General features: G+C 50.7%; 1 protein-coding gene across 2 annotated transcripts in view; it reads right to left on the bottom strand.

Annotated features, from left to right (window-relative positions):
• Positions 1–1,672: 1,672 nt before the first annotated feature.
• The window catches only part of TMEM259 (transmembrane protein 259), a 157,469-nt gene continuing 133,554 nt past the window's right edge, over positions 1,673–25,587 (bottom strand). For both annotated transcript variants that reach the window (XM_085638493.1, XM_085638492.1), the window contains exons 10-11: positions 13,678–13,777; positions 1,673–5,074 (exon numbers count right to left, since the gene is read on the bottom strand). In XM_085638493.1, coding sequence (XP_085494619.1) covers positions 4,346–5,074; positions 13,678–13,777 — 829 coding nt within the window. In that variant the 3' untranslated portion in view covers positions 1,673–4,345. The remainder of the gene's footprint in view (positions 5,075–13,677; positions 13,778–25,587) is intronic.

The raw sequence follows: 25,587 nt of genomic DNA, 5'->3' as shown, positions 1-25,587 counted from the left end.
AGGAAATTCGTATTTCACTGGTTATGTGAAATTTCTGAACGCATAATTACAAGCGATTCAGAGTAGACATTTACCATGAACGCACAGGAACAAAACAAAAGCCGTTATTTGTGGTGCTTTTGTTTCAATGCGTCCTTGTGCTAAAATATAGTACGAGGTAACAGACTTTTCTGGGTTAACTACAAACAAATAAAAGGACGTCTGAAAGCGTTGCTTCTGAAGGGTCTGTAGGAAATTGTATTATTTTTGTGGTGGCGACTGCCACTTCAAGGAATAATCAGAACCCGTGTCTGTTTGAACCCTCCAAGTCAATGAATGAACCTGACCTCAAGCCCCTGGTACCTGTGGCGTAGAGCAGACGGGCTTACCTCAGGGTGACACCTTAAGTATTTGTGCAGTACCAGAACAGTAGTAAAGTCAAAATGGCAAACAATAAAAATCTCAAACCGAATTAGAAAAATAGAGTAAACAAAATGACAAAAATCCAAGACGACGAACCAGAGATATGCATTTTTTAACGATTTAAGTGAAAATAACACCAAAAAGCACAATCTTCCAAGGATAGACAATGGCATCAGTAGACAAGGAAACAGGTTTAATTTCAGGCTGACCACAATGGGGCAGGGGTTGAATGCACCAGACAGATTACCTTCTGAGTTAGTCTTTTAAACTCCAGTCAACCACAGGAGAACACTTAAAAAGCCCTCCCCCACCCCCAGGACATCAGGGGAGACCTTATTAAACACACATGGTGTAAGGAGAGGTCAACAGTAGGGTTCAGTCCAGTCCTTCGGGACAACACTCGGGCTATCAACAGCTGGTCCACCACTCTTCTGAAGGACCAGAAAGTGTTCTGAAGAGGCTGCCAGGGTATGCCACATTTATGCCAGTCACAAACTAATAGGTCAGGGTGACTCCTAGACACTCCGTAATCAATGGGGTAAACTTTCCCATGGGGACCTACCTACTTTTGCAGTAGCCCCTATTTGCCTTACTGAAAATAGGCCCAAAATGCAATGTGTCAGGGCAAATCAAAGATAGTAAATGTTTTGAGATGCACTTAACGTGGGCTCTCTGGGCTGAGGAATTGTACTGTGGTAATCCTAGTGTCCTCCCACATCTAACACTAAAATCCAGTTTGAGTCAGGTATTGTACCCACACCAAACCCAGAGACCAAGGTCTGGTAGACAAAAGCTGGGTGCTCCAGAAACCAGACAGTAGATACAAAAGCATTGTCTTGGCATCCTTTCCTCCCCCTTTCAAGCGTACCCAATGTGTCTTGCCATCCTGTCCTCCCCCCCTTTCAAGCATACCCCATGTGTCTCAACGGATCTGTTAAGCAGGATATGACACTGAGCTGTGAAAAGGAGGTCCACATGCTGCATATATTAGGATCACTTCCCAGTGTCTCTCTATGGGACAGCCGGCCTTACTTGAGCATATCCCAATCAATAAGTGGGAATTCCCCAGGGTGCGGCACAAAGCAGACCTGTTGACATTTTAGACTTTGTGATGACTTTCACCAGAGTGTGGAGACTAAACCTAGATATATCAGACAATCGAAGGATCCAGTGAGAAAGACGTGAGCAACAGACAAAAAGTACACAGAAGATCTCGATGCATTCAATGACCTCAGTTACTCTTCACTAACACAAGGAGCTCAGGCACGTATCCATCACATTATATTTATTGACATATTTACAAACACAATTTGCTTTTATTTTTTGTACATTACAATTAAATAGAATGGAAAGAAACTCTTGCTCTATATTTGTATGCAAATTAGTCTTTTAGTTGATTTCTTTTCCATAAAACTCTGCGCCAAATCAGGGGCTCAGCCCCCCCGCCCCAGATCTCCTAAGTTCAAAGATCGCCAAACAACCAGTCAGGTCTCCAGGAGAGACTTGCTCTCGGTCTAAAAAAAAAAAAAAACTCTTCCTTGTGGACTGGATATGCTGTACTATAGAAAAAATGCTGAGCCGTCACACACAAGGATACCTTCAAACTTCCCCCAAGGAATTCTGGGATTAAAGAAGTGAAGGCTCAGGGAATTGACCTGGGGATGGGAGCCGGGAGCAGTCTACTCTTCCCTGAGATGATGTAATCCATGCCCTCAGGACCACTGATCCTAAGTCCATGAGGACCAGCGAGCCCACACAGAGACCAGCGAGCCCACACAGAGACCAACAGACACACTCCTCCCTGAAGACTAGACCAGCATCAATGTTTAACAAACAAGGCTGGGCAATAGTGCAGCTAGTATTTGTGCCGGCAAGACTCGCCCGAAAGCCAGCTGCGTCAGCAAAGAGGCCTCACCAGCTACTATTTAAATCTAAAACAGCTGTGCTAATGCACAAAAAGCTCTTTACCCCTCAAGTAGACCCCACTGTAAATAAAACAGGTTGGTACGAGTTTTTACACCTCATTCGTCATCTTAACATTCATTAGGTAGAACTGTGGGAGCCCCCTAGCTACAGGTGCGTTCACCCGACCAGATGGGTGTAAATTAGCAAAGCCTCCCCAGAAACCTGCACCCTCAAGAGGTAACCAGGACACAACAAAGACCCTGGTGAGTCAGAGCTCCAATGAACCGTACAAACTGGGCTGCATGAACGGTCTGGCTTCTCATGAGTAACCCAGTCAACATCCACCTACCACCAGAATATCTCAGGACTGGAAAGTCTATTCTGCTCTCGCCAAGACACGTAGCATCCAAGTGCAGGCCTCATTCTAAGCAGATTTCTGCAGGAGCCAAGAACTGTAAAGGATACTCCTCTGCGAGGTTCGAGTTCTGCCAGAAGACACTGGGTGGTGATCAAAGAGGTGCTGCCTTATGACTACCAGTCTGAGGTGGGAAGAGCGATTTACTGCATATAAATGGCAATCTCTTCAGTAAGGTGTTAAGAACGCCTGCCGACAGCCAAAGGACACATTCACCACAAAGGAGTCTGCAAAGAGTGAAGAATCCCCAGAAGATCCTGACCCTCCCTCACCACAAGGAGTCCACTCTTTCGGGATAAGGACATGGTGGAGAAGCCACTGTTTAAATGCCACGTACGGCACCCTAAATTCCCAGAGTACGCTCCTGTGGCCAGAACTTCGCACACAGGTCTAAGCTCATTGTATTCACAAAACAAGCTCCTGTTCACGGATGTCCCACTTTACACAGATTCATTCTTGGTTTAGATTACTACAGCGAGGGCTCTTCTGATGAGATTCCTTGAACACTTTCTACATTCGCACTGCCGGTTCCTCAAAGTTCCTAGGATCACTACATTAGAAGGACAAGCTCCTATGACCGGTGAGCTCCAGCAAGGAAGCTGCCCAGGCTGTCTGCACTCCTAAAGTAGTTCCCAACCATGGACAAAGGGACACACTTTTTTTTTTACTAAACTCAGTAAAAGTATCTACTACATAAGCAAATGTGCTAATAGACACCGCCCCCACTGTGCCATATGAGGACACAGTAAAAAGGGCTGCGCTCTCAAAAGGAAGGGCCACAATGGAAATGCACCAGGTAGGCATGGTCAGCCTCCTTTTATATAGAGGACCCATTTTTCTGATCACTTAATCGTACGCCCTGCGCCTCACCTTCTCCACTCTTGCTCATCTGCCAACTTTGACAATACCCAGGTCCGTTTTGCCATCCCTTCCCAGGTCAGTTTTGCCCTCACACTGGTGCCCTTGACTCACCCAGCCTCACCAATCTTCAGAACATTCATGCATTTGAATCTGAAACTGTCACCCCAAATCTTTCCATGCCCTATCCCTGCAAACACGTGCAGTACTAGTCTGGCTTCACCCCCTCTAGGCGTGGAATGGACTCTACTGCCCTCTAGGAGGCAAGTCCTCCACTTTGTCCTTTCAGGGAGTAACATTCAATTCCAAACTACCAACAAAGGCTTAACTCTCAAACTCTGCACAATGGAGGGATGAATGGGATAGTAGAGGGGTAAAGAGTTTTTCTTCCTGCTTTTATATGAAATTATAATTGCCAAGCTTCTTAGGTGTTCTATTAAAAAAAAAAAAAACTACCCACCCTTACATATCTCAAAAGAATGGGCTCATCCGCAGCTCCCATCTTTGAACCCGGCCACAGATGGGGTCAATAGAGAAGGGTCGGTTTGTTTACTAATGTGACTTGGAAAGGTTCCAGACGCTTCCAGTGGGCTCCTGAATGAGAGCATTTTCATGCCTGGAGGGGTCTGAGCTCCAAAAGCTACCTTGTTTTTCCCTTGATGCTTTATAGGGAAAAAGAAAACATTGAGGAGAAATGAATGAAGAAGCAATGGTAACTGGTGGATGGTCCACTCACCCAGAGTCCTCCCGCCCCCCAGGCCAAGCTCAGCACGGCCCGCTGGCCACGGTTTGGCTGAAGAGGTAGGCGCGCTCCTGCGTGGCGGCCTCCACTTGCTCGGTTGTGTCCGTCCCACTGTGGATGTCCTCAGAGGTTTCTGTGCTAAAGTCCGCCATGGTAGGGGCTGCCTTGCTGAAGGCAGGGACACTTGTGGACTGTGCTGATTGGGAGGGGGAGGGGTTTGGGTCCAGGTGCATAGGTGGTCTGTCAGCGAAGGCAGTGTGCCCACCTGGCCCTCCCGCTGTGCTTTGGGGGTCACTCGTTAGAGACAAGCTCACAGCCGGGGAAGGCGCCACCTCAAACGTAACAGAGTTAAGTGCAGCATCCAGGTGGTCACCAATGACACTAATGCAGGCAGCAAAGGTGGTGGGCCCAGCAGCCACAGATGCCTCCTGCGGACTCTCGTTTCCTGGGACATCACCCACAAGCTGCAAGAGTGTGCTGCTCAGATCAGACCCCAACGAGTCCATGCTGGCTGTCCCTGCGGCTCCTGGGCTCTGGCCTTGTGCAGGCAGGCTGCTTCTTTCAGCAGAGGAAGAGGATGTGGCTGGTCGGCTGGTTGCGGCAGTGGTGTTGTTGTTCAGGTTGTCCTGCAGCATGGTCTGCTGGCCTGGGGCCTGTCCCGCCTGCTGGTTCTGCAATAACATCTCCTGGATACGGATCTGCTGCAGGATGGCCGGGAGCTCGTAGTGATGGAAGAAGTACATCATGGAATGCTGCAGGGAGAAGGAGTGTTAGAAGCTTTGCAAGGCGGAACAAAACAAAGATCCTGCAAGTGTGTACACGTCATGCAGACAGCCCCAATGCAATGCAGGGAAACATGTGGACTACCATCTCTATACATGTTGTGTAGACATCACAAACACCTTTACCGTCTCCTCCCTACCACAGCAATGCAGGGAACCATGCGGCCTACCATCTCTATGCATGTTGTGTAGATAGCACAAACACCTTTACTGTCTCCTCCCTACCTCAGGAATGCAGGGAAACATGTGGCCTACCATCTGTATGCATGTTGTGTAGACATCACAAACCTTTACCGTCTCCTCCCTACCATAGCAATGCAGGGAAACATGCGGCCTACCATCTGTATGCATGTTGTGTAGACATCACAAACCTTTACTGTCTCCTTCCTACCACAGCAATGCAGGGAAACATGCGGCCTACCATCTCTATGCATGTTGTGTAGACATCACAAACACCTTTACCGTCTCCTCCCTACCTCAGCAATGCAGGGAAACATACAGCCTATCATCTCTATGCATGTTGTGTAGACATCCCAAACACCTTTAGTGTCTCCTTCCTACCACAGCAATGCAGGGAAACATGCGGCCTACCATTTGTATGCATGTTGTGTAGATTGCACCTATCATCTCCTTCCTCTCACGGCGATGCATGGAAACATGCAGCCTTCCATCTGTATGCACATCGTGCAGAAAGCAACAACACATCTACCGTATCCTCCCTCCCGCGGTGATGCAGGAAAACATGCAGCCTACCATCTATTGCATAAGAGAAGTACCACTCGCTCCGTCTCACATTAGTGCACAGAAGCAAAGGTTTATCTGTACACATGCTGTGCAGATAGCAGCAAAAATGTACCACCCCCTCCCTCCCTCCCTCAGCAGTGCATGGGGAAGTGAAGTGTCTGTCATTTGTATACCCACAGTGTGCAGAACACTACCATGAGTTGCGTCACTGCCCCCTCTCCTGTAGCTAAGCTCCCTTCACCTATCTGAGTTAACCACCAGTACACAAACCACACGCGTGACCCAAAGCACTAACACACATCCAACCTGCACCGATGCAGAAACCCCACCGCTGAGATTCAAAAACGGCATAAATGGACACTATTGTCCAAATCAACCACCGAAGTTCAGAGCGATCATCCAGGCTTTTTAAAAATACATGAAACATTTACAAGACAATTTACTGCATTTTTATAAAACATTCCAATTCGAACTGCACACTGTCAATTCTTCATTCCATGAACCACCTCAAAGGCTTTATCTACAGTCTGCCAATTGAACTTGGGCACCGTTTTCACTCTGTCCTATAAGGCAGATGAAGTAACAGCGATTGGGTAAGTCCACCTGGATTTTTTTTTTTTACTTATAAAGCTTGATTTCTTTTTTTAAACACATGGCAGTTTTTTACCCACAAAGTCTTATCGGCCGGCATTTGCCCAAGTCTTCATTTCGCGGCTGAACAAGCAGCGGTTAGTGTTCAAGTTGAGACACCACTCTGGGTATTATATTTACAAAGACGGCTCAAAGCTTTTCACCAAAAGGCAGGCTTGGTCAGTCGAGAATGACGCGGAGACCATTGCTCCTCCAATTCATTTAGAATAAGGTACATGATTCCTTTAAATAATAAGTTGATAGCAGAAATGAACACTGCATTTGTAGAGCAGGCGCTGCGCTCAGCTTCTTGATTTCATCACGAAGTTCTTTTAGATTGAAATAAACTCCTGGACACAGGACTGCCGCGACAATGTCTGGCTTTCATTGAAACGGATACCTAGCTCCAGCCTTCAGGTCTTGGCCCGCGATGGGATTGCAAGAGGCTTTAAAGCACATTCCTTTCCGATTCTTGGGACTGTGTCCCTGTTTCCAAGACCAGCAGAGCTGCGCCACAAGCAACAATGTGAAGAACTTTCAGGGCAAAGGCAATCACCTCAGGCTGCGGCCGGATCCCTCCAAAGCTACGATTGAACTGATAGGAACCACTGGTGGCCGCAACTGCCTTTTAAATGTTGTGTTCTGACGCTCCTTCCATTTCAGGTTCGTCTCAAGCAGCACTAAGTATTTATCGTTTTTTTTTCCGTGTGTCAATTTACTATTTGCTAGGTTCCAAATTAAGTTGCTTTTCTTTCTTCTGAAGTACACAACTTCGGTTTTGGTCGTGTTTATAGTAAACATATTAAAGCGACAGTAACCAATGTAGACCAGAATGAGTAGAGTCAAAGCTAAGCCTTCTGCACATTGTAAAAGCAACTGCACGCCCATCGACCTTGGGAGGATGGCCACTGGCCTTCAGAACTCATTGGGAACATTTGCCTTAAAAAATAAAAAAACTTAAAATTCTGAAGGGCCAAATCACTACCTTGATTCAGGCCATTTTTAATCAATATTCCTTATGGAATGCTCGCCTTGATCCCTGGCCCAACTGTTTCATGCAGAAAAAAGTGTAGCTTACGCTGTAAATTGTGAATACATTTATTCCATAAATGTGGACATTAGCAAACTGATACATCCTGGACCACGTAAATCAAGCACCAGAAGAAGAGTGTACGCAGAGTAAAGTACACAATACAAGGTAAACGCAGAGCACGCGCTACACGTACAACACCGAGGACACAGAATGGGTGAAGGAATGAGTGGCCGTGGGAGTTTTAGTATGATGGGGGAAAAGGGATGAGTGGATCTCAGTGGGAGAGAAATGGGGAAGAAAGAGGGCAAGAAGCCGGTGTGTTCGATGGCTGGCGGAACAAGGAATGAAGAGTAAAGGGGGTGAAGGTGAGTGAAGGAAGGAATGGGCGTGGCTACGAAGGATGTGGCGAGGTTGTAAAGGAGGAGACGAGGAATGAGGGAGGCGAAGTATCACGGTGAGGATGGGGCGGGTAGTAAAAGGAGGACATGAGTGCACGAGGGAAGAAGCGTATGAGGGGCATGAAAGTGAGATGGGGACCCACTGAGTGCTGCGGATCAAGATAGGACTCAAAGAATGTTGGTGTCAGAGGCAAATGAGTACGGGAGGGCAGCAAAAGGGGGTGTGGGAGGGAAGATATAGAAGGTTAGAATACATTTTCAGGGTGAGGGATAAACGGGTAGTGCGGAGCGGTTTTGGGGAAGTTAAGGGTTGTGAAGTGGGTGAGGAAAGTATCTGTGGGGGTGAGAGAGACCTTAGGCGTTGTAGGGAAGCCGAGATGGGTCAAGAGAGGAAAGGCAGGGTCGAGGTAGGAATTTGTGGGCAGAAGTAAAGACTGAGTTAACATGAGTGGGCAGGGGGGTGATGGGGAGGTGTATGGGGGCATTAATTGAAGATGTAAAGGGAAATCAAACCGAGAAAAGAGGTGGAAGTGAGAGAATACGGATGTGAAACTGCTGGAGAAGGTTTGCGAAAAAGGAGGCAAAGGAGGGAGTGCGACAAGAGGAAACCGGACAGTTGTAGGCTGTAAAAAAGGGGGGAGCATGATGAGGCGTAAAGGGTGTTGGTGTAAAGAGCAGGGCACACAGGCAAAGAAGGCTAGAGAGCGAGAAAGAAATAAAGTGGGATAAACACAGGAGGTGGTAACAGAATGGGTGGTGGAGGGAGAGCCACAGAGAGCTAAAGAAGAGGGGGGTATAGAGGAGGGTACAGAGATATAGAAAAGAGCTGAGAAGCTGAGTGAGGAGGCAAAAGAGTGTGGGTGGGAGGACTCAAGGATAGACGCAAATAAAGGCAAAGATTGAGGAGGGAAAGGAAAAAACTGTGGAGGAGTGAGAGGGGAAGGTACAACCGGAGATGAAGGAAGTGGGGACAGTAAGGGGTCGGGAGGAGTGAGTTAAGAGACAATGGAGACATTATTGAAAGAGGGGAGGAATGGTAAAAATCGAGAAGAGAAGAAAAGTTAGAGGAGCAAAGAGATAACAAGAGACAGAGATAACAAAAGACAGGTGCATGTAAAGAAATCAGGAGGGAGCTAAATTGGTGAAGGGGACAAATGGGAGGGAGAGAAAAGGGGAAGAATGAAAATAAAATGACAGAAAATATTCGGCAGATTCCACCCCTGAATACGAGTGTCCAAAAGAGGAGGGCATGACAGGTGTCAAAGGGGTAAAGAGGGCCACAAGGGTCTGGTGGAGGAGACCAGGGGAGAGACTACTGGTAAAACGATGAAAATGAACACCTGGTTATAGAGTGAAGGGGCGTGAAGGCATGTTGAGGTGGGCGGAGTTAGGGAAAAGATGGTTCTACCATGGGGAACGTGACGGAGGCAAGGGGGAGGGGGCACATGAGAGAGCAGGTGGAGGGCAGGAGGTCCTAACGAAGTTTGTGAGGGAGAGCGGTTTGAGGCGAGAGATAAAGATGGGTACTGACACGGTCTGGTCAGGAGGGTTGCTAGAGGGAGCCACAAAGGGGAGAGTGCACAAGAGGCGGGGTGGAGGTTAAAGTAGACGGCTGGGGAGGGGGAGATACGGGTTTGTGCAAAAGGAGGGATCCGGGAAAAGGCTACTGAAGAAAACCAGTGGACGAGGTAAATGGAAAAGGAGCCGCTAGTGAGGGAGAGCAGTGGGAGGAAAGAGTACGACATGGGAGAGGATATTGAGAGCGGGGGGATTGCATAGGAGGAGGCTAGCGAGGCAGAGGGAGGGAGTGAGCATTGGGGATAGGAGGAGGCTGGTAGAGAGGACACTGCGGGGGGGCAAAGGCTTGTGACAGAGCATGGGGAAGGAGAGGAGGCATTTCAAGCAGCTCGAGCGAGAGGACGGGGGTAGAGGGCACGGGAGGAGGCAGGTGAGGGAGAGCTCATGAGGGCAGAGGAAGACGCACGCAGAGGCTGGCGAGAGAAGAAAGGGGCAAACAAGGAGGCTTTGGGGAGAGAACGGAGATCAACGCACAAGAGGGGGCTGGCGAGGGAGGGCACGTGAGTGGATGGTGTGGAAGAGCAACGTGAGAGGGTGCAAACGAGGTGGCACTGAGGGACAGAAGGAAAATTAAGGTACAGGAGTGAGCTTGCGACGGAGGGCAGAGAGGAGAGCACGTGAGGTGGCTGGTGTAAAAGACCAGCAGGGGAGGGGGCTTAGAGGAGGCTCTGAGTGAGAGCGACGGCTAAAGGCCGAGAGGAAAGCCAGACACGCGCAAAAAGTAAATTTTAAAAAAGCACGTGAGTGGTGCGCGCGAAAGTGATTGCGTGCTGTAAGGGTGCCACGAGCGCTTAATGGCCATGACGGAAAGCCAGATGACGTCTGTGCGCGTCACCTCGCGTGTAACTGCAAGCTTTAGGCCACAAGCAAAAGCGTGTGGTCGGATTTCTAGAGCCCACTTACTAAATGTCTCGCCAGATCAGCGCATGCGCTGGCTCAGGCGAGACCTAAAAACAGCGAGGTTACCCTCAATAGTGGACGTCTGAGCTATATCATTTAAGATAAACTATGGAGGTTACTACCAAGGGCGGCCCTAAAGCATTGCTAAATAACAAAGGGAAGCTCTGGCGGTCAGTACCGAGGCCGGTTCTACAGCCACTGATAAATAACTGAAAGGGAAGCTCTGGTGGTCAGTACCGAGGCCGGCCCTACAGCCATCGCTAAATACCTGAAAGGGAAGCTCTGGTGGTCAGTACCGAGGCCGGCCCTACAGCCACTGATAAATTACAAAGAGAAGCTCTGGTTGTCAGTACCGAGGCCGGCTCTAAAGCCGCTGATAAATAACTGAAAGAGAAGCTCTGGTGGCAAGTACCGAGGCCGGCCCTACAGCCACTGATAAATGACGCAAAGTGAAGCTCTGGCTGTCAGTACAGAGGCCGGCCCTAAAGCCACTGAAAGAAGCTCTGGTGATCAGTACCGAGGCCGGTCCTAAAGCCACTGATGAATAACTGAAAGAGAAGCTCTGGTGGTCAGTACCGAGGCCGGTCCTAAAGCCACTGATGAATAACTGAAAGAGAAGCTCTGGTGGTCAGTACCGAGGCCGGCCCTAAAGCCACAGATAAATAACTGAAAGAGAAGCTCTGGTGGGCAGTACCGAGGCAGGACCTACAGCCACCATTGAATAATTAAAAGGGAAGCTCTGGTGGTCAGTACCGAGGCAGGACCTACAGCCATCGCCAAATACCTGAAAGAGAAGGTCTGGTGGTCAGTACCGAGGCCGGCCCTACAGCCACTCAAATAACTACAGCCATCATTGAATAACTGAAAGAGAAGCTCTGGTGGTCAGTGCCGAGGTCGGCCCTACAGCCACTGATAAATCACAAAGAGAAGCTCTGGTCGTCACTACCGAGCCTGGTTCTAAAGGCAATGATTAATAACTGAAAGAGAAGCTCTGGTGGTCAGTACAGAGGCCGGTGCTAAAGTCAGTCTGCTGCAGAGGAGTCAAAGTCTAACTTTGGGTTCATTTCTCAACGCCCTCTAGGACAATCCTTTCAAAAATCTTATCTGAAGAGACATGAAAAAATAAGCCAGCAGACTGTGGTATCTGGACATCTTTTGTAGTAACAAGCTTTCAGGCAAGAAGATCAGTGCCCTAAGAGACTAATTCAACTGAATGACACTCCCTCTGGTGCGGGGGCCCAGATGCAGCTTACTGAAGCAGTTCTAGCCATTGTCTTATTGAGTATTTTGTACCCACAGCAGTACTCCTCCCTCGGAAACTGCTAACCATGAGGTCTGTTTAAGTATTAAACTATGGTAGATATTCTCATTGCCGTTGCTCTGATAGGAATTTTTTTTCTACTAAAAGAACACTTTGATCCCAGTTTCCAAAAACCCCTTACTTGCTTATCACTGATCTATTATCACCTCATAAGCGATCAAGGTTTACTAGGATTCTAGATTGAATGCATATTCAGAAATATTCTGAAACTTTTTTGTATATTCTCAAATGAGTTTTTTCAGACTGCTCCTTCTATTGGCACATAGTCTATAAGAACAGCAATTTTTTCTTGGTTTCCTCTTGCCAGGACATTTCCTAGAATCCACAATGAGTGGCTGGACTTCAGCATATGCCTCGTATATAACAGTCTCTTAGAATTCCACCCGCGGGTTAACGCGTGTCCATAATTGATATAGTCGCCTTTATATTTTATGATTTTCTTCCTGAAGGCATTACTGAGCCCTCCTACAGCCGGGCGATGTGAGACATACTTCTGCGGTCCCACTATTTCCAGCCCAATTGCAGCCTGCAGGGCAACTGATCACTTCCCTAAACAGGGCGATACTGTACAATGAGTGCCCGGGGACCAGGCCCCTCGTCATGTTAAAACGTGTAGGAGGAGTGGCATCTGCTCTAATATATGCAATAGGGGTGATATCTATAAACATCAACGGTTTAACATACAAAGGCCAATAAGTCGTGAGAGAATTTTCAAAACCAATCCCGTCTCGCAACAAGAATCTTCATTATATAAGGGCGTAGTGAGGATGAGGAGATTCTGGCTCCTGTGCAGAGTCACAGCTACTCAATGTAATTCTCATTTTGCCATGAACATCCCAACGCCCATTACAAGATCCATGGGGAAGAAGACTGAATCGTCCCAGTGCCACATTCTAAAATTTCGAGCACTTCCCTGGCAGTTTACTTGGGTATAAAGTAAACATTCATGCACTCTAGCAGTCTAATTTTGCCTTATACCAAAGCCAAGTTAATCTGCTGGTGTATTTTCTGTCTCCCAATGAAGTATATTCTACTCAGATTTCAGATTTGTGTTTACTTGTAAACCAAAACCCAACGACAGCGCTCTCTTTACAACGGGTCAAGGGAGTCGGCAAGCCAAGTCTCCTGCAACATAGGAACTGGCTTACAACAGTATGAAAGCCCTAGCAAGAGCATCGGGGTAATGTCGGAGACTGCCATGGCAATAAAGAAGAGATTCATTTATAGTGACCTTACATTTCTTTAAGCCATCACTTTAACAATTCTTTTAATGCACTGTACCAGTAGGAATGCTAAATAAAACACTTTAGACCAGTAGCACTGTATGACAACAGCATAAGCATTAACTATGTCAAACAATTCCTAAAGAGGCTTCCTCTGAACTGCAGGGCACACCTCACTCTAGACAAACCGGTTTTAAATAAAACTTGCCCGTTCGGCTTATATGCCACCTTTTTGTTTTGAAAACTGCACCTCGAAGGGGTGCCTTGGGCCTTTACATTGTAGGAAATATTTCCGCTAACACTTTTCTAGAAAGAAAAAAAATCTATTAAAAAAGACACTACATTATCCAAATAAAAATATAACACCTTAAAAAGTAACTTTGGTCACAGAGTAATCTCACATTTGGAGAGACAGGATCTGGCTGAGAAAGCGGAGGCAGTAAATGGAAAAGCAACTGTGCACTTCCAAGACTAAGTTTACAATACAGATTTTGATTTAATTAAAAATGCTCACGTGAGTTCATGTGGAATTTGTCACTCGCCCTGTGCCATGCTTAACTGTCCCCCAAGGTTCTCTGACTGAGAGGACACCTATCTTGCCCCAAGACGTTCTGCTTTCCCTTACAAGGCTGTTGTCCTTGTTCTATCCTCTCAGCACCCCCCACCTCTAGTAGTTTAGCCACTTTCATGATGTTTTACCATTGGTTCACCTGCTTGGGTGGGACCGTCATGTCTGCTGTTCTCACCTGTATGAAGAGCCAGGAAGTGACCAGGGCCAGGCTGCTGTACTGCCCATTGAAGCGGTAGTGGTAGGCATAGAAGGCAAAGTGGTACAGGTAGAAGAATCTGGAATAGAAGAGGAGGCGGGTGAGTGGCCACAGAGCACATCCACACAAGTACTGACAGCAACGTAAGCGCAAGAACAAACAGCAATAGGACCGTAGTGCAAGTTAAGACAGAGTGGCACAGGTATATCACACACAATACACCGCAGGTACCTAAAGGCAACACACCCTTACGAGAGCTTGTCAAAGATAACACAGCAAGTACTATTAACCAAAGGAGAACAGAGCAAGTACTGACAGCAACAGAAAAGTAGCTGATGTAGTAACAGACAAACCCCATAAGAGAGCTCATGAAAGCAAACAGCGCAAGTACTGACAGCATCAAGACAACAGAAGAGCAGCTGAACTAGCAACAGGCGACCCCCAGGTGAGAGCTTATGAAAGCAAACAGTGCAAGTACTGACAGCATCAAGACAACAGAAGAGCAGCTGAACTAGCAACAGGCGACCCCCAGGTGAGAGCATGTCAAAGAGAAGAGTGCAACCGGCACTTTCAATAGCACAAGAGCACAAGTTCAAACAGCCCCGGGACAACAATGCAGGTACCTACAGCCACAACTGCCATGTGATATTACAGAAGATAAAACTGAACAAACTGAAAGTCATAGGACAGAAAAACCTTTAACGCAAACAACTTCCTTGAGAAAGAGCACACAGAAGGAAGTGTTACCTGGGTGAAATCCAAGTCTGCCATCATGGGTACCTTATCCAATTTCACACACAGTACAACAGCTCCGCTCTTGACCATTTGGTTGAGTCCAAAAAGTACTGTGCAGCCCTTTTCTTTGTCAGCAAACGCAATCATTTTTATATTGCTGTAGATGGATTTTGAAATAGTACAGGTACACCACCGAAAGTCGCAGAGGGTCGCAAACACTTAAGGAGAATTTGTCTCATTTTGCAAAAATGTACAGAATACGGTGGAGACGCTACAAACCAAAGCAGCTCAAATGGAGGCACGGATAGAGGATGCTGAGGGGTGCTCCATAAGAAATGATCTGCGATTTCTTGGTTTCTCTGAAATAGTGTAAAAGGCCCAATGCCAAACTGTTTGAGGACTGGATTGCCACTGCGCTTAGCCCGCTCTGTCTCTCCAAGTTCTTTACTATTTTAAGGGCTCACCGAACTTTGGGGCCGATCTCTCAGATGGGAGAGCTTCCCAGAGTACTCACAATGTGACTGTTTAATCACAGGAATAGGGAAAAAGAACAAGTTACTTACCTTCGGTAACGATGTATCTGTAAGAAACATTAGTTAGATTCCTCACCTTAGAATATCCCCAGGCGTCAGACTGGATCCGGAAGATTTTTCGTCAGCAATACCCCTTGCGCGTCGCTAGGCGTCGTCTGCGGATCCGTGTCCGTTGTCGGCGTCATGCGCCGGAATGACGGAGTACTTAGACGCCGTCCTCGGGCGCTGACGTCAGTTCTTGTACATAGCTTTCCGCGCCAGGAACACAGAGCCATGCAAGAGACCGACACTGGTGCCAAAAAATTCTAGGGCCCTGAAAAGGATAGCCTTAACCCTAGATGTCAGTTCGCAGAACGGGGAGGATGGGTGGGTCGGTGAGGAATCTAACTAATGTTTCTTACAGATACATCGTTACCGAAGGTAAGTAACTTGTTCATCTGAAAGAAACACGTTAGTTAGATTCCTCACCTTAGAATAGATACCCAAGCAATACCATCCCCGGTGGTGGGTCTGCGAACCAAGATCACACCAGAAAGTCCTGGAGGACAGAACGGCCAAGGAAGCCATCCCTCCGGACTTGGCTGTCTAGGCAATAGTGCCTGGCAAACGTGTGCAGCGAAGCCCACGTCGCCGCCTGACAGATGTCCTGCAAAGGGACTCCCCGTCCCAAAGCAGTAGTAGCCACTGTGGCCCGATGTAGGAAGGTGGATATCTGACTATGGTTACCCCCAAATTTTTGCCTAGTGTCTAGCTGGTTTTTCGACTTAGTTGGCCTGAGATCCTGCTATTCACAGACAGACTTCCCTGTAGAGACTGGCAGAGTTGTGACAGTCACAGCTCAAACACAAACTGAGTGCCCCCCTGAAAAGGTTGGCAAGGCTGTAATGGTCTCCGCCTATACTCAGACTGACATAGGTGTAGTGAAGCCTGAAACTATGGATCACTCCACACAAACAGAGAGTAGTGGGGAGGAAGAAAAGTCTCCCTCTCCCCAGACATTAGGAAAAAGTCAGCCTCCTCAGGGAGCTGACCTCACCCCTTGTGAAGGAACTGCCCCAGAGGTAGCCAGGCCTGGCCTTGCAGAGCCTCTGATGTCAGTGGCCCCTTCCAAGGTGGGACCCAGTCTGGTGCAGGTAGCCTGCCTCTCTCTACCCTGCCTCAGTCAGCCCAGGGCTGCAGAGGTCAGGGAGGCCAGTGGACCCCAAGAGGGCCCCTGTCCACAAGAACCCCCCCATCAAAAGAATGAGGATTGCCTGGCTAGTAGCCCTAGTCAGGTGATGGGTAAAAACATCCCTGAGGGATCTCCTTTACAGGTAGTTAGGGACCTCCCCCAGAGGGATTCTGTTGGGTACAGGCAAACATGGGACCTTAGGGCCCCAGACCTGACCTGTCCCTCCAGTAGGCCCACAAAAGGGACCCAGCCTCCAGCTTTAGGTAGCCAGAGGCTGACCCTGAGAGCACAGTGCAACTCAGTTAAGGAAAGAAAGGCATCCATGGTGGAGGATGATTGGAGGAAGCGGAGGCCTCACTTTGAGGACACTCACTTCAGTACTCCATCTCAACACCAGCCTTTTACTTTGCCAAGACACACCAAAGGTAGAGATTCCCTATGGTGGAGACCCTCTGATACCCTTAGGGTGAGGGATTGCTTAGTGGACCATGAGACAGGGGGTAACCATGCCAGTGCTGGTTCCTCCTTATATGGCCACTTGGGCAATATAGGCTTACCTGGTCGAGGTCAGCCTTATCTCCCTTCGTTTGGGGGGGGGTTGTGTAGGAAGGTGGATATCTGACTATGGTTACCCCCAAATTTTTGCCTAGTGTCTAGCTGGTTTTTCGACTTAGTTGGCCTGAGATCCTGCTATTCAGGATCTCAGCCTGGCTGTTCTCTCTTTAAAATGGACTCCATGTACCCTAGGTACATACCCAATTGGTTGGATCACCCTGTCAGCCCCTGTACCAGTGTACACTAGGTACCCAGGGCATTGGTGTACCCAAGGCCTGCCAAGGGCTGAAGCATGTATTATGCCACCCCAGGCTTGGCCTAACAATTTGACACAACTGGCTGATCCCTCAGCTGGGGTAAGTTGGTGTAATCACCTCTTACTTAGGTGTAGTATACCTATACCTAACCTTAAATGGGACACCTGGTAACCTATAAGTCACTCCTATGGCAGGCCTTAACAATCCTGAAGGCAGAGTGCTTGGTTCCATGTGAGATGGTGCTCTGGCATGAGCTGAGCCTGTCTGCAGTGGTCGGAACAACTTCCTTCTACTGTTTCCAGATATCGTCATACCATATACTCTTAAGTGCATTATGAACCTCGCGGTTAAATGCTATCTTTGGTTTGGCTTTATCAAAACATGTCGAGTAAGGTGTCATACGAACTGGAATACTAACCCCTCGCCAATTCTGGCGACGGGGTTAGCATTCCACCCTTCTAGAGGGACACGACATGTACAGTGCCTGAAACCCGGGTAAAATCAGACATAGCCTCAGCTCCACAAAATGGATGCTGCCACCACAGACACAAGTCTGCCCTCCTGCTGCTGGGAGTCCTTCCAGCTTGGGAGGTGTGGACAAAGGGTTTCCTGCCAGGGGAGGTGCGTGCACCACCCCAGACAGGATTTTGTGTATTGGTCAGGTAGGGCTTGAAAGAAACCAGACATGCCTGTGGCTCACAAGGAGCCTCGGTGCATATGCCAGTTCAAACCGGTCCTGGGGCACACCAGTCCCGGGCCTGGGGCGAGCTGGACAAAGGATTGGGGGTGTAACCACCCCCCTTCCTGGTCCCACCCATAGGGAGGGACCTAGCAGGTAGTCCGGCCCCTAGAATCCGCTTAAAGGTAGGAGCTGTGTCCTAAGACTTCAGACATCCTGGAATCAACTTAAAACTAAGAAGAAGACGGGAACTTCGACGCTCTGCTGCACAGAGGACTGAAGCCAATCTCCCCTGTGGTCAGGGAGTGACCACCTTGCTAACGCAAGCACCATCCAGCGAATCAACGTCTGCTTTGCCGCCGCCTCCCGCCGGAGCCAGAGCCCAGAGACTGACAAGACCTGGACCTCCAGACCTCTCACCGCCCGATCCACAGTCCCTGAAAAGAGGAGACCCGTGGAGGCACCGAGACACGTGGAGCCAGCCATCTTGGAACGACTACGACAAGCTGACAAGTGCAACAACCGAGGCTCCCTCCAAGTTGTGCTTTGGGATCTGAGAAGCCCAACACCCGAGCAGCATCTGCACCAAAGGTGAGCCCTCCAGCATCTCCACGATCTGCGTGGGGCCCTTCTGCATTTTGCCACTCGACACGCCTAACCGGTTGCTGGCCCGCTGGCTAGTAGCCATCTTGGCGACGAACTTCAAGAAATACACCGCTGGTCTGGTTGCTCCAGACTGGCCCTTGCTCCCCTCCAAAGGAGCAGTCCTTCTGACCTTGCTGGTCAGAACCATCAGCTTATTTCCTTTTCCTACAACAATTGCTTTTGCCAAGGCTTGTTTGCTTCGATCAAGTCGCCGACACCGCCGACAGCGAGAGCCTGCGTGGGACAGCTCGTGATTAGACTCCTGGACGTCGTCGACCTCCAGGGACCACGTGGCTGCAGAGACAAGCTACCCCTTCCTTCCTGTTTGCACCCGACATTGCCTGGTACCCACCTGGTGCCACGCTGGTCACTGGCTAGTGACTGTGAACACTGTCCCCTCTGCTTACAGGTCTTCAACATCTCCGATCCACTCTTGGATCCACTGCATCTCTCCCGGACCGACCGCCTGCAGCATCTTTGTCTTCAAGCTCCACGGAACAGATAGAAGAAACCCGACGCACTTCGAGGCCTATGCACCCGCTTCCTGTGGGTGAGGTAAAGCTGGCACACCTGTGCCCAAGTGTAGTATTACATCTCTAGTGCCTGTGTTCCAAATCTTGAGTTCCTAGTCCATCCGGAAGATCCTCTTTGCAGTAACTTTGTACTTTTTACGCACCCATTGAAACCTATGGGAGCACGCGTGTGACTATTTGCTCTGCACACGCCACCCGTGGACCTCCTGGTCACTAACTGACGTTAGCTCCTTGTAGGCCCAGCGATTCTAGAGGCCCTAGGCCTTTTCCCTTTTCTGTTCGTGGTACTTATACCACTATTTTAGTATATGGTTTGAGTGGCCACCAGGGCCTATCCATATAACGTGCAACTTCTGTGTATTCTGTGATAATCTTGTTTGACGATTTGTGCTCCTGTGCTCATAAAGAGACTAGGGGTTACTTTGAGAAATAAATACATATATATTTTGAATATATATCTGTGTGGTGTCCTTTCATTGGTATAAAAGGGGGTTACATTTGGTTAAACAGCTGGCTTAACACGCTTCACGAGTTTAGCCTCAAAGACTGCTTAGCCTACGCTACCACTAGGGCAGCTAGTCCGAAAAGGTTGACTTACAACCACACCATAAGGGTTGCTTGGCATGGTACAAGGTGATCACTTTAACTAGTGAGCATCATATACCAGGCCAACTTCTCACACCCGAGTAGAATGGGCTCGCAGCCCAACAGGAGGGTCCTTTTTCGCCAAGGAATAATAGATTTTTATACACAAAACGACCCACCGGGAGATGGTCCGTTTGTGCACAGCTTTTCCCTTCTTTGCACCCACGTAGCCAACGAAAAGCTGGTCGTCCACTCGGAACTGTTTGGTGCGGTCCAAATAAAAGGAGAGCGCACGTTTTGGGTCCAGACGGTGGAGCCGCTCTTCCTCTTTGGAAGGATGCAGAGGCGGAAAGAAGGTGGGCAAGGTGACAGATTGCCCAAGATGAAAGGGGGTCACCACTTTCGGTAGAAAGGAAGGACGAGGCTGAAGGACAACCTTGTCCGGATGAACAGATAGAAAAGGAGGCTTGGACGATAGAGCCTGGAGCTCACTCACCCGTCTAGCCGAGGTGATGGCTACCAGGAAAGCAGTCTTAAGAGTTAGAAGACGAAGAGGACAATTGTGAAGAGGCTCAAAGGGAGCGCACATCAGAAATGTGAGAACAAGATTCAAGTCCCACTGAGGCATTACGAAAGGGACAGGAGGGAACGTGTGAGTAATGCCTTTAAGAAAGCGTGACACTACAGGGGACTTGAAAAGAGAGGGCTGATCAGGAAGCCGTAAGAAGGCAGAGAGGGCAGCAAGATAACCTTTCAAGGTGACCAGGGCGAGCCCTGCCGGGCCAAAGAAAGAAGAAAGAGGAGAACCTCAGAAAGAGGGGCGGAAAGAGGATCCACAGCCTTTGCTGTGCACCATGCCACAAATTTGTTCCACCGGCAGGCGTATACCGTCTTTGTGGAGGGACGGCTGGCTGCCAGAATGATATCACAGACTTCAGGAGGCAAGTCAAATGGCCCTCCACGCATGGAGGTGGAGGCTGGACAGGTTTGGGTGGAGGACAGTCCCCTGCTGCTGCGACAGAAGATCCTCCCGAAGGGGCAGACGTATCGGAGGATCGGTCAACATACTGAGTAGCTCGGGATACCAGTACCTTCGTGCCCAATCCGGAGCCACCAAGATGACTTGGGCCCGGTCGCGCCTGATCTTCTTCAGCACTCTGGGCAGAAGTGGTATAGGCGGAAAGGCGTACAACAGACCGCAACTCCACTCGCGACGAAAAGCGTCGCCGAGCGAGTGCCGCCTTGGAAATTCCAACGCGCAGAACTGCTGACATTGCGCGTTCTCGTCGGTGGCGAATAGATCTAACCAAGGCTCTCCCCACTGCTGAAAGAGACCTTGCGCCACCTCGGAGTTCAGACGCCATTCGTGATCCATCATGCACCGGCGGCTGAGTTAGTCTGCTCTGGCGTTCAGAGAGCCCGCCAGATGTTGAACCACCAGGGTGATGCCCTGGTGTTCCAGCCATGTCCAGAGGCGCAGAGCCTCCTGACAAAGGGTCCACGACCCCACCCCGCCCTGTTTGTTGCAATACCACATGGCGGTGGTGTTGTCCGTTAACACCTGCACGACACTTCCCCGGACAGAGGGAAGGAAGGCTTTCAGTGCAAGTCGGATCGCTCTCAGCTCCAACAAGTTGATGTGGAGGCGAGACTCTGCCGGAGACCAGAGGCCCCTGATCTCCGCCTCTCCCATATGGCCACCCCAGCCCAGGAGGGACGCATCCGTCACTACGACATGCTCCGGTAGGGGTAGGGAGAGGCTCTTGCCCGTGACCCAATCGCGGTCCGTGAGCCACCACTGCAACTGCTGTGCAGTGCCCTCCGAGATCAAGACATGGTCGGACAGGTTGCCGTGATGCTGGGCCCACTGAAACTTCAGGTCCCACTGCAGAGCCCGCATGCGCCGCCTGGCGTGATGCACTAGTAGGATGCAGGAGGCCATCAGCCCCCGAAGCCGCAACACTAGCCTGACCGAAACCCAGGATAGAGGCCGAAAGATGGGAAACAGGGCTGTATATCCCGGACCCGCTGTTCCGGGGGGATGAACCCGGAACTGCGCCGAATCGAGAACCGCTCCGATGAAAAGGAGCTTCTGAGAGGGGCTCAGGTGTGACTTCGGCACGTTGATGGAAAACCCCAGCAAATACAGGAGATCCGCCGTAGTCTGGAGGTGGGAGACGACTGCCTGGGGCGAGCCCGCCTTCAACAACCAGTCGTCGAGATAGGTGAAGACTGGAACCCCTGATCTGCGCAGATGAGCTGCGACCACCGCCATCACTTTCGTGAACACCCGAAGGGCACTGGTAAGGCCGAAGGGGAGCACGGTGAACTGAAAGTGCTCCTGACCCACCGTGAACCGCAGGTAACGCCGGTGGGCCGGCAGGATGGGGATGTGGAAATATGCGTCCTGCAAGTCCAATGCTACCATCCAGTCTCCAGGGTCTAGGGTCTAGGGCAGCTAGAACGTGAGCCAAAGTCAACATTTTGAACCGTTCCTTCCGGAGGAAGGCATGGACGTTCCGGAGGTCCAAGATAGGGCGTAGGCCCCCTTTGCCCTTCTTGGGAACCAGAAAGTAGTGGGAATAACAACCACGACCTACTTCTGGGCTCGGAACGCGCTCGACTGCCTCTTTGGCCAAGAGGGCCGGAACTTCCTATCGCAGAAGATTCAAATGATCCCCCGAGATACGGTGGTGCTGCGGTGGCATGGCTGGAGGGGTCGTCCCGAAGGGGAGGGAGTAGCCCCTTTTTGCAGCACCCACCTGTCCGAAGTAATGGTACGCCAGTGGAGCAGGTGATGGCGAACCCGGCCTCCCACTGGCGTGGAATGGGCCTGAAAGCTCGGACTAGGAAGGCTTTGAGGCGGATGCTGCCGGAGTGGATGTGGACTGACCGCGTCGTCCTCCAGTACCGCCTCGGCGGAAACCACGTCCGCGACCGCGTGCAGGCTGGTTCTGCGGCCGGTGGCTAGGCGGACGTGAGGAGGTGCCTCTTCCTTGGCCACGAAAGGAGCGAAAAGCGGAAGTTTGTGGCCACGGGGCCAAGAGGCCCAAGGACGTGGCCGTAGCCCGGGAGTCCTTGAAGCGAGCCAGCGCACTGTCCGCTTTCTCACCAAAAAGGCGAGCACCATCAAAAGGCATGTCCATGAGGGTGCTCTGGACATCCCTCAAAAGGACGTGGACCGCAGCCAGGCGTGACGTCGAAGCGCCACCGTGGTTGAAATCGCCCTACCCAGCGAGTCCGTAGTGTCGAGTCCACATCGGATTGCATGGCGCGCTGCATCTCTCCCATTGGCCAGAGCCAAGGAAAGCCGCACCCGGGCCTCCTCCGGGCACAGTGGCAGCACGTCCTCCACCGCATCCCACAGAGAGTGGGAATAACGGTCCAAGAGACAGGCGGTGTTCAAAGACCGCAGGCCCAAACTGAGCGAGGAGAACAGCTTCTTACCAAACTGTTCCAGTCTCTTGGAATCCCGGTCCGGAGGAGCGGACGGGAAGGTGGATTGGGAGGTAGAGGCCTGGATAACCAGACTCTCGGGGGTGGGGTGTTGGGACAGAAAACTGGGGTCGCCCGGAGCAGGGCGGTGGCGCCTGGCAACGTTCCTATGCACAGGAGGGACTGTGGAGGGCTTGGACCAGGTGCCCTGCAGAACGTCAGTGAGGGCCTCATTGAATTGCAGCAGAGGCTCAGTGGAGCATGCGGCAGACTGAAGAACCTCAGTGAGGATGTTAGTCCTCACAGCCACGGCAGGCAGCTCAAGCCCAAGGGCTTCGGCCGCCTTGCGCAGCACCACAGAAAAAGCTGCACCCTCCTCCGAAGCCACAGTCGGAGGAGAGATGAATCCAGTGTCCGGTGAGGTATCCAAACCACTGGCCTCCCCCAGTTCATCTGCCCAGTCCTGTGCAAGTTGGCCCTGAAGGGCCATAGGGTCGTCAGACCCCTCCCAGTCGCCCCCGTCATCCGATTCCTGGTAAACAGGAGGAATGATCGGAGCCGGTCGATAGACAATATGTGTCTCTAGCGGCGTCGGATGCGGCGTCGGGACCGGACAGGGGCTGAACCGGGGATCGACGTCGACCGGAGCCGGCGTCAGGGGTGGTATCGGTGTCGGCGGAGGAGGCGTAACGAGGTCGACCGGCATCGACGGGGGCCCAGGCTCGGGCCCCTTGGGGACCTGCGGCGTCGGGGCCGGAGCCTCCAACGGCGCCGGGGCCGGAGCCGCCAGCACGCGAGGTCGCCCAGTCGAGTCCGCGGGACCCGAAGGCGCGCCAGTGGGCGTCGACGGCGGGGCCAGGCTCCTCATGGCCGAGAGGAAGGCACTGACCTCCGCCGGCGTCGCGTCAGTCAGTCCCAGGGACCGTCGGGTATGGGGACTTGCGCGGCGCCTGCGGAGGTGGAACCACCCGGACCCTCGGCCGAGTCGCGCGACCGGCGAGGGGAGTCCGAAGAGCGGTGTCACCTCTTGGACTTCTTGGAGTGCCTCGACTTACTCGAAGACTTCGGGCCAGACGAGTGACGATGTCAAGTGCGGCTCCGCGACCGATCCTTTGACCTCCTCCTGGACCGGGATCGAGAGCGGCGCGGAGCAGAGTGGCGAAGCTCGAGAAGCTTGCGGGACCGCTCCCGCCTAGCTTTCGAGGTCAGGGCCATACAATCGGAGCACGACGCCGCATCGTGGTCGAGGCCCAAGCAGTACAGGCACCGGCGGTGATGATCGGTCACCGACATCAGTCGGTGACAGTCGTCGCAGGCCTTGAAACCAGGCATCCTACCGGCACCAGAGTCGAGAAGTGACCAAAAAGAGTAGAAAAAGTTAGTCAAAAATTGACTAAAGGGGTAGCTCTCCCGGATCGGTGCTTACTGGCGCAGAAAAAAGAAGAACTGTCGTCAGCGCGCGAGGGCGGCGTCTAAGTACTCCGACGACGTCATTCCGGCGCACGACGCACGCGGAGCCGCAGACGACGCCTAGCGACGCGCAAGGGGTATTGCTGACGAAAAATCTTCTGGATCCAGTCCGACGCCTGGGGATATTCTAAGGTGAGGAATCTAACTAACGTGTTTCTTTCAGATATCTTCCAACATGTGTGTAACAAGCATTTACAATGCAATGGTCTCGGCATTGGTAAAGTTAGAGCTATTGGCATTGCTCATGACATTATTTTTGTTTTATGTTTTTTGTTTTTAAAACATTTAAAGAAACGGCATTGTCATGAGCAATGCCAATAGCTCTAACTTTAAGAATGCCGAGACCGTTGCATTGTAAATGCTTGTTAGCTGATGGTCACTGCTAAATACCTGGGCATGCACCCTTTTTTAGTGGGAAAAACTTAAAACATATCATTCCTGCACTGTAATATAAGGTTTAAACGTACTACTGTAACCAACTGGTTTCACCTGCCCCTACTATGTAGGCAAAGAGTACTTTGCAGAGGTGTCAACTAATTCATGGGACCTTAACTCCACCAACACCTACTTCACAGCAGGGCTTCGAGCTAACAAAAACCACCCTCGTGTTCGCAGCGGAGGGTGTCACATTACAAACCCTCACAACCAACTCATTGCCTTCTACAACCAGGTAAAAGTAATCTACACATAACTCACAAGGCTGGGGTAAAAATAGTACAATTGCTAAAATATTTAAAAAATGAAAATATAGCAGCGACTTCCTTGTACGGACTTCAAACACCGCTGTCCAGATGACCCCCAGGGATTAGCTTTCTGGCTGCAAATAAACAGAGCAGGTAAGGCGTAGGGCAAACATCCGGACCTGTGGCGGGAGCAGGGCGCAGCCGCCCATTCCCAGCCAATTAACCACTTAGGGAGCTGTGAAGGCACCCCCGGGGAGCTGCCGGCACCAGACCCCGGCCGACCACAGGTAGCGCTGCAGGGCGCAGAGGCAGAGACTGGCACCGACGGTGCACGCTCCAGCATGCCTCGCCCTGGGGGCGATAATGTGCCCCCCCAGGGAAGCCCTCTCCCAGCCCCTTAAAGTGTACTTAGCCCTCAGAGGGGGAGCCCTGAAAACTAAACCAGGGCCCAAAAACCTTTTAAGAGCCATGCGCCTTGAAGGAACCACGTCCTCGATGCATGTAGCGCTTTAGGGCCATTAATTTAAGCCGAAACTAGGGAACCGAGAGAACTACCTTGCAAAACAGTTAGCACGTTTTAAACTACATGATCTAGACGTCAGACAACC

This window comes from Triturus cristatus, chromosome 12 (genome assembly GCF_964204655.1).
Source record: "Triturus cristatus chromosome 12, aTriCri1.1, whole genome shotgun sequence".
Taxonomy (NCBI): domain Eukaryota; kingdom Metazoa; phylum Chordata; class Amphibia; order Caudata; family Salamandridae; genus Triturus; species Triturus cristatus.
This window is presented reverse-complemented; position numbering and strand designations above follow the sequence as displayed.